The 9,626-nt window shown below is 46.0% G+C and overlaps 1 protein-coding gene and 1 pseudogene across 1 annotated transcript in view; both read left to right on the top strand.

The window, feature by feature from the left end:
* The window catches only part of Kif9 (kinesin family member 9), a 39,770-nt gene extending 38,359 nt beyond the window's left edge, over nucleotides 1–1,411 (top strand). The window contains exon 19 of the mRNA XM_013030226.1: nucleotides 1,350–1,411. Within this exon, the coding sequence (XP_012885680.1) occupies nucleotides 1,350–1,411 (62 nt within the window). The remainder of the gene's footprint in view (nucleotides 1–1,349) is intronic.
* Nucleotides 1,412–6,611: 5,200 nt separating this feature from the next.
* LOC105996212 lies at nucleotides 6,612–7,375 on the top strand (annotated as a pseudogene).
* The last annotated feature ends 2,251 nt before the right edge of the window (nucleotides 7,376–9,626 follow it).

Genomic DNA, 9,626 nt, shown 5'->3' with positions numbered 1-9,626 from the left:
GGGGGGGGGGCGCAAAAAACAACAGAAACAAACAAAAAATCCCAGCAGAACACAAACTTAGGATGTTTGCAGGAAAAATGATGGTGTGAATGAGAAAAGAGTCTCTAAGTCTTCATGAAGTCCACATCTCCCGGTCAGTCTCTTCCATTCTCTCCTTTTCTTTGTCTAGCACTATTATTGGAAAATCATAAGGCTTCCAGCAGTCACACAGAAGACAGTCTCATTACTGGTACCTAGAAGGACGAGACCATCCACTCCAGCCTGCTCCAGTGGACCTAGTACATCACTTGGCCCAGAGATCCAAAGCTGGTACACTGCCCAGACAAACCTGCAATGGCCCGCCTTCCAAGGAGAGCATCCTTCAATGAACATCTCCTGAAAAATACCTTTTTTTTAAATCCTCTTATATGGAGGAACGAACAGGATAAAATTACTTCTACTTTGGACTTTTAGTGCTCCTCTAAGAACTCCACGTTATTTCCTATCTGAAAGGACACCTTTTCCCTTGTATATAAGTGGTGTTAAAATTGAGCGACCAATAGGAAAAAGTGAAAATAGATCAGTGAGGTTCCCTGGCAAGTTTTACCCGTCTGGGCAGCCTCTTTGCTCGGCTCAGGGATCTATTGGAGTGAGTTGGTTTGAGCAGCTTTGCGTCTCCAGTTCTCATGGCCTCTTTTCTATATTCCTGGGCCAGGGAAGGCAGAAGGCCCTTCCTCCTCAGCAACCAAGACAGAAATCATGTCTAAGCCAGGTGCTGGTGGCTCAGGCCTGTCATCCTAGCTACTCAGAAGGCTGAGATCTGAGGATTGTGGTTCAAAGCCAGCCCAGGCCGTGAAACTATCTCCAATAAGCCACCAGAAAACCGTAAGTGGCACTATGGCTCAAATGGTACAGCGCTCACCTTGAGCCGAAGAGCTAAGGGACAGTGCCTGGGCCCAGAGTTCAAGCCCCCTGACTGATTTAAAAAAAAAAAAAAAGAAATCTCGTCTAGACAGTGACTCCAGAAAGCAGAGAAAGATGAGGCAGAGCTGGGTCCATGTGCCTAGGACTGAGTAACTTGTAAGGGGTGTATCCTTAGATATCACAATTTCTCTTATACACCTGGACTAGGTGTCACAGTCAGTCTGTCTTATCTGTCTCCCTCCACCTCCCTTTTCTCTCACTCTCTTTCTCTCTGGGTTTCAGAGAAAAAGCACAAATTCAGAGTACATTCATAGCCAAGGCCCTGTAGCCCACAAAAAACAATGTAAGAGGCAAAAGTGGAAGTTTGGAGACTTGTTTGGCAGCCTAGAGGAGCATCAGTCAGCCTGCAAACCCCAGGGGCTTGGGTGTATCCTGTGTGACCATAGGGAAGCCTAAGGAAAGTGTCCAGGTTACCCTGGATCGAAACAGATATCACACTGATGACTGATGGGTGAGCAGGGAAGACGAGTCCTTTTTTTTGGGGGCGGGGGAGGAGGGATCTGTCCTGGAAGCTATGCCTGAGCTTTTGTGCTCAAGGCTTATCACTCTTAATTACTTGAGTCCTAGCTCTGTTTCTGGCTTTCTGATGAGTCTCAAGGACTTTGCTGCCCAGCTGGTTTTTCACTGTGGCCTTCGGCGTATTCTATGATGCTTCTCCATCTGACACCAGTCCCAAGGATGGTGCTGTGATTGGAGACAGCTGTAACAGGTTTTTGGGTTTTTGTTTTTGTTTTTTTTGCCGGTCTGGGGGCTTGAACTCAGGGCCTGAGCACTGTCCCTGAACTGCTTTTGCTCAAGGCTAGCACTCTACCAACAACTTGAAAGCCACAATACCACATCTGGCCTTTTCTGTGTATGTGGTACTGAGGAATTGAACTTAGGGCTTCATGCATGCTAGGTGAAGTTTTGATTGACATCCCTGTCATAGGAAGATGTGAAAGGAAGAAAAAAATTCCAGCTCACCTCAGGTTGTGATGTCTGGCCATGGGACCAAGTTCTGTGAAGGTAGATGGAAGACACTAAGTCTTCTTACTCAGGTGGGGTCACCAGATAGGATGGAAGCGGCAGAATTTGTATAGTTCCCAAATGGAGGCTGCAGGAACAGGAGCAGACCTTTTGCAAAAATAAATAAATAAAAAGGTAGAAATGTGCAGGGCGCTGGTGGCTCTCAGCACCAACTACTCACACAGCTAAGATCTGAGGGTCACAGTTCAAAGCCAAGCCCAGGCAGAAAAGCCCGTGAGATGCTTATCTCCAATTAACCACCAAGACAACTGGAATGGAGCTGTGGTAGAGCGCTTGAGGAAAAAAAAAAAAACAAAAAAACACAGGGACAAGCCAGGTGCTCACGCCTGTAATCCTAGCCACTCAGGAGGCTGAGATCTGAGGCATGAGGTTTGAAGCCAACCTAGGCAGAAAAGTCCATGAGTCTCTTATCTCCAGTAAATTACTGAGAAGAAGCCAGAAGTAGTGGTGTGGCTCAAGTGGTAGAGCACTAGCCTTGAGGACAAAAAGGCTCAGGGACATCACTCAAGCCGAGTTTAAGCCCCAGAACCAGCAAGAAGACACTGGGCAGACGTTAGGTTTTGGTTAGCTTTTCAGGAAATGCAACATAGGAAATATGGGTCATAGGGTGTCCCAATCTCTTTTCCCTTCATTGCTCATCAGAAGCGTGATTGGTGTGTTTGGGAGAGCCCAATCACCAGAACCCGGAGACTCTGCCAATCCTGAGTCTCTTAGTTAGGGCGAGCTGGGCCTCTGTAATGGAGGCTGGTTGCGTGGACAAATGAACTACATCATTTTAGGACAAATGCTATTGTTCTGCTTCTCTGGCCAGTTCTAACACAAAATGAAACAAGTAATCCCAAGGATGGGAAAAGCCATGGCAATACACCAAGCGTTACCCTCTGCACAAACCACACAAAGAAGCATGATGCTTCCAATATAACTGGAAGAGAGGGGGTAGCTGGTCAAACTGGGTGGTCACGTGTGACTCATAACACTCCCGAAGGGATTTCCTATTCCACCAGTGGACAGATGAGAGAATCTGCACATATTCGTGATAAAGAGAATCAAGTGCCACTAATGGGGCTCAAACTCCAGCCCTTGTTGCCGTCCTTTGGCTCTTTTGCACAAGGCTGGCACTCTACCTCTTTTTTATTTTTTTGAGTCATGGGACTTGCACTCTGGGCCTTGTTGCTGTTCCTGAGTTATTCAGCTCAAGTCGAGCTCTCTACCACTTGAGTGAGCCACAGAGCCACTTCCAGTTTTCTGGTGGTCCATTGGAGATGAGAGTATCATGGACTTTCCTGCCTGGGATGGCTTTGAACTGTGATCCTCAGATCTCAGCTTCCAGAATAGCTAGGATTACAGGTGTGAACCCCAGGCGCCTGGCTTAATGTAACTATTTGAAGAAAAGTTGGCCTAAAGTATAGAAAAAATTGTGAAAGACTTTGAAATAGATCAAAAAGATTGATAACTAGGTGTCTTTTTTTTTTTCCTTATGTTGGAGTTTGAACTCAGGGCCTGGGTGCTATGCCTGAGTTGCTTTTTGCTCAAGGCTAGTGCTCTACCAATTTGAGTCACAGTTCCACTCCTGGTTTTTAGGTGGTTAATTGAAATAAGAATCTCAAAGAGCCAGGGTGCTGGTGGCTCACGCCTATAATCCTAGCTACTCAGAGGCTAAGATCTGAGGATCATGGTTCAAAGCCAGCCTGAGCAGGAAAGTCCTTAAGACTCTTATCTCCAATAAAAACTACTAGAAAACCAGAAGGGGTGGCTGTGGCTCAAGCGGTAGAGTGCTCGCCTTGAGCTGAAAAGTGCAGGGACAGCACACAAGCCCAGAGTTCAAGCCCCATGACTGACAAAAAAATAAATTATATAAAATAAGAATCTCAAGGACTTTCCTGCCAAGTTGGCTTTGAATCACAATTCTCAGATCTTAACCTTCTGAGTAGCTAGGATTACAAGCGTGAGCCATGAAGACTTGGCTCCCTCTTCCCACTTCAGCCAGTCCTGGGGCTTGAACTCAGGGCCTGGGCGCTGTCCCTGAGCTGCTTTTGCTCAGGGCCAGTGCTCTACTACTTGAGCTACAGTGCCACTTCTGGCTCTTGGTAGTTTAGTGGAGATGAGTCTCATAGCTGTTACTGCCTGGGCTGGCTTTGAATGGCAATCCCCAGATCTCAGCCTCTTGAGTAATTAGAATGACAGGTGTGAGCTATGAGCATCTGTCTTTAGTTTTTCATCTAAAGACCTGAGTGTAGCAGTGTGTGTCTGTCATTCGTTACAGTGAGAGGATTGAAATCCAGGTGCAGGTCTAAGCAAAAAGTGACTTTTATCTCAAAATAACCAGGGGAAAAAAGGAGGCATGGCTCAGCCCTAGAGTATCTGTCTAGTAAGTATAAGGCCCACAGTTCAAAACAGTGCTAAGCCTGGCGCTGGTGGCTCATGCCTGTCATCGTAGCTACTGAGGAGGCTGAGATCTGAGGATCACTGTTCAAAGTCAGCCAGGCAGAAATGTCTGTGAGACTCTCATCTCCAATTTTTAGTATTGTTTTGTTTTGTGGTGGGAGTCTCAGTCGTGAAGTATGTGCTTAGCATTAATGGGGCCCTGGGTTCAGTCTCCAGCACAAAAATAATTTGGTACCTAACTTGGAAAAGTTAAAACTTTTTTTGTGTATGCAGGTCCTGGGGCTTGAACTCACAGTCAGGGTGCTAGCTTCTTTTGCTCGAGGCTAATATTCTATCACTAGAGCCACAGCTATATTTCCAACATTTTTGTGCTAACTGAAGATAAGAGTCTCAGACTTTGCCCCAGCTGGCTTCAAACCACGATCCTTAGATCTTAGCCTCCTGAGTAGCTAGGATTACAGATGTGAGCCACAGGGGCCAAGCTGAAAAGTTAAACATTCTTGCTGGGTGTGGTGAATCAGACCTACAGTTCTAGTTCCTTGGAAGAATTAAAGATAAGGTATACTTGAGCTCCCAAGTCTGACAGCATGGGCAAAAAAATAAAAATAACTAGCTAGGTGCTGGTGGCTCAAGCCTGTAATCCTAGTTATTCAGGAGGCTTGAGATTTTAGGATCACAGTTCAAAGCTAGCTGGGGCAGGAAATGTCCCTGAGACTCTTATCTCCAATTAAGCATCAGGAAAACAGAAGAGGAGCAGTGGCTCGAAGTGGTAGAGCACTAGCCTTGAGCAAAAGACCTCAGGGACAGTGCCCAAGCCTTGAGGAGTTCAAACTCTACAACCAATTAAAAAAACAACTAGATTTTAGCACTTTTTTTTTTTGGTATACATTTGTGTTTGTTTAGACAGTACCTTACTGTCAGCCTAGAACTCAAGTCAGAATCCTTCTGCTCAGCTTCCTGAATGTTGAGATTAAGGTATCCACCACCAATCCCTGCATAGTTTTAAGGAAGGAGGGCAAAGGTCACTGGCCTAATACATTTTCTTTTCCCAATCTGACTATTTGGTTTAACTTTTCCTCTATACAGTGTTTCCTTCCTGCGAGTCCCCTGGGTTGTGGAAGAAGACAGGACTGACCCATAAACATTTTTTTAAAATACTTGACAGAAACTATCTCCAAGCAATAGTGACAATTTCTCTATTAAGTCCTCCTAAAATCGGAGCTGAGGATTGATTCTATCTGTGGCCTTATCAAAACTACTGCCTGTGATGTTATTCACACCTCAACCTCCTCCCTTCTTCGCTTCCTTTTTTTTTTTTTTAGCTAGTCTGGGGGCTTGAACTCTGGATCTGGGCGCTGTCCCTGACCTTTTGCTCAAGGCTAGCACTTTCCCACTTAAGCCACAGCATCACTTCCGGTTTTCTGGTGGTTCACTGGAGATAAGTGTCTCACGGACTTCCCTGCCTGGGCTGGCTTTGAAGCATGATCCCCTGACTTCAGCTCCTAAGTAGCTGGGATTATAGGCGTGAGCCACTGGTGCCCAGCTTTTCTTCCTTTTCTATAAAACCTGGAAGTTCTTGTGAGCACTCTGAAAAATAAGACTTTGGGGTCACTGACCCTCATTACCTACTTTTCCCTATGTGGCCACACGGAATTCCTTCCTTCCTTTCCCTTTCTTCCTTTTTCCTTGCCCTTCACCCTACTTGTCTCGTATCAGGACAGGTGGCTGAGTCCAGTCTGCTGGGACTCCAGAAGCCCTGGCTCTTGCTCCATCACTCCAAGAACACTAATACCACTGAGAGACTGAATATAGAAATAAGACAATGACCAGACCAGATGTAACAACAAACCTTGGATCAATCGTCTTTAGCCACTAGCCTAGGAAACCAATGCATTATCTATAATAACCAGCCTACTCTCTGTATGATGTATAGCAATCCATGCACTGGTGGCTCAAGCCTGTCATCCTAGCTACTCAGGAGGTTTAGATCTAAGGCTGCGGTTCAAAGCCAGCCTGGGCAGGAAAGCTCATGAGACTCTTGTCTCCAATGAACTACCAGAAAACCAGAAGTGGTGCTATGGCTCAACTTGTGGAGCGTTTACCTTGAGCTGAACAGCTCAGGGGCAACAACAAGGCCCAGAATTCAAGCCCCACGATCGACTGAAATAAAAGATATACAGCAAGCTAGACTATTATTGAAACCAGCTCAAGCTTTGTGGTAGCATTGGAGGAAGAAGATGGCAGCCACCTTAGTAAGTGTAGGAGGAATTGGCCCTTCCCCCAGAATGGGGACCCGAGGCCATTGCTCCTGACTGGGAAAACAGGGTAGTGACCACAGGGACCACCATCATGGCTGTGCAGTTTGGCAGGGGTGTGGTTCTAGGGGCTGACTCCAGGGGGTCCTACATCCCAAAGCCAGTGATGGACAAGCTGACCCCTATTCACGACCGAATTTTCTGCTGTTGCTCAGGCTTAGCAGCTGATACCCAAGCAGCAGCGGATGCTCACTTATGAGCTTGGTTTGCACCACGTTGAACTTAATGAACCTCCACTGCTTCACACAGCAGCCAGTCTTTTTAAGGAGATATGTGATTGATACCACGCGAAAGATCTGATGGCAGGAATCATCATGGGAGGCTGGGACCCTGAAGAAAATGGGCCAGGTGTACTCAGTTCTCATGGGAGGTAGGTATGATGGCTAGACAGCCCTTTGCCATGAGGCTCGGAGAGCTTTTATCTATGGCTGTGTGGATGCTACATACCAAGAAGGCATGTCGGAGGATGAATGTCTGCAGTTCACTGCCAGTGCTCTTGCTTGGGCCATGGAACGGATGACTCCATCAGAGGCTCGATCTTCCTGGCAGCTATTAAAAAATCAGGAGTGGAGCAACAGGTCCTTTTGGGAGGCAAAATATCTAAATTCAGTGAAGTCACTGTCCCCCTGCATTCTGAGATTCAAGAATACAAGAGACAACCCCCCCAATACGAATATGAAATTTAATAACGTTTGTCAGAAAATAAATAAATCAGCTCAAGCAACCACCTCTGTAAAAATTAACCCCAAACTGGGTTCTCATGGCTTGTCATCCTAGCTACTTCAGGAGACTGAGATCTAAGGACTGTGGTTCAAAGCCAGCCTAGACAGGAAAGACTGTGAGCCTCTTCTCTCCAAATAACCACCAAAAAGTTGTGGCTCAAGTGGTAGAGAGCTAGCCTGGAACAAAAGGAGCTCAGGGACAGTGCCCAGGCCTTGAGTTTAAGCCCCAAGACCAGCACACACACACACACACACACACACACACACATGATTAATAATAGCTACCGCCCCTCATTTTTGTCCCCACTTTTCAATTTATGACCAGGCTGAGAAAGCCAAATATGCTCCCCTTTCAATTGCACAGGATGCTCCAGTTCTAATTATTTTGTTCGCAACTTCTCTTATGCCAATAGCTTTCAATCAGGGAATACTGAAGTCTCCCCCGCAACCCCCCCCTACTGAAAAGTTCATCCACTCCTTAGGCTGTGACGTGGCCCCAGTAGTAGAGTACCTGCAGAGTAAGTACAGGCCCTGAGTTTAAACCCTAGGACCACTTAAAAACAAAACAAGGGGCTGGGAAGGTGGCTCAACAGTTAAGTGCCTGCTTATATGCATGAGGTCCTGGGTTAGATTCCTCAGCACCACATAGGCAGAAAAGGACCGGAAGTGGCACGGTGGCTTAAGTGGTAGAGTGCTAGCCTTGAGCTGAAGAGCTGAGGACAGCGCCCAGGCCCAGAGTTCAAGCCCCATGACTGACCAAGACAAACAAACAAAAACATCTATTCCTTTGCATGCTTTGAGTTTCTGCAGTATTTCCTGACAGGTGCTCTAAATTGATAGCTTTTGTCTCGAGATCTCCTTTGGTCGACATATAAGGTACAAGGTTCTAAATTGCTTCTATTTCCTAAGGTATATCTTGTTTCCTGACATCACCTGAAAGGCGGCAAGGCTTTGTGTGTGTGTTGGTTGTGGGGCTTGAACTCTGGGCCTGGACGCTGTCCCTCTGCTCTTCAGCTCAAGGTGAGTGCTCTACCACTTGAGCCACAGTGCCACTTCTGGCTTTTCTGTTTATGTGGTGCTGAGGAATTGAACCCAGGATCTCATGCATGTGAGGCAAGCACTCTACCACTGAGCCACCTTCCCAGCTCCCAAGGGCACTATGATTGTGCTACTCAAAAAGCCAAGATCTGTGCAGCTGTGTGCTTCTCAGGGTATCTTAATTACTGAAATCCAACTGATTTAATTTACCCAGCACAATTAAGTGTTGCAATGACAGTAACATAGATGTAACCATCAGAGTTAATGGTCTGTCCTCTTGTGTTCCAATCTTCAAGGTTTTTGTGATTTTTTTTTTTTTTGGCATCAAAAATTTAGTGCTGAATTTAGTCATTGAAACACTCAACTTGACATGGCAAATTTCCCAGCAATTGTAGAAAATGTTCCCTTGGGACAATTTTCAATTAGGCTCAGGCAACGAAAAGGTACATTTCATTTGAAAGCTTTTGTGCAGGTGTGCCCAAGCGGTCAAATCCAATTAAACAGGGCCAAATGCCTTAATAGATGAAGATTTACTTTTTCATTAGGCTGTCTCTAGAGAGGGTTCAAGTATATAAAATAGTGAAATCAAAAAAAAAAAGTTGTTGGGTGCTGGTGGCTCACACCTATAATCCTAGCTACTCTGGAGGCTGAGATCTGAGGGTCGCAGTTCAAAGCCAGCCCAGGCAGGAAAGTCCATGAAACTCTTATCTCCAAAATCACTCAGAAAAAGCTGGAAGCGGAGTTGTGGCTCAAATGGTAGAGAATTAGACTTGAGAAAAAGAATATCAGGGACAGTGCCTAGTTCAAACCCCAGGACTAGCTAAAAAATCCAAGAACAATAACAACAAAATCACTTTTCAAGCGCACAGAGCCAATAATCCTCAATCCTATGTCCCACCCAGGTGGAGTAACTGGTATATATCTCAAGAGGCAGAAGAGATGTCATGGAAGAGACTGGTTGATAACTCTCACAACCTCTCCTGGCCTAGGCATTGTGCTTAGGTCCTGAGGCTTCTGCATGAGAAAATCCTTGTGAATCAGAACGACATTGCTGCCAGAGGCCAATTTCATTATTATTATTATTTTTTTGGGTCCGGTCGTGGGGCCTGAACTCTGGGCCTGAGTGCTGTCCCTCAGCTCTTCAGCTCAAGGCTAGTGCTCTACCACTTGAGCCACA

The sequence above is a fragment of the Dipodomys ordii genome, unplaced genomic scaffold (genome assembly GCF_000151885.1).
Source record: "Dipodomys ordii isolate 6190 unplaced genomic scaffold, Dord_2.0 Scaffold128, whole genome shotgun sequence".
Classification (NCBI taxonomy): domain Eukaryota; kingdom Metazoa; phylum Chordata; class Mammalia; order Rodentia; family Heteromyidae; genus Dipodomys; species Dipodomys ordii.
Note: the sequence above shows the minus strand (reverse complement) of the source record. Positions and strands in the feature narration are given on the sequence as shown.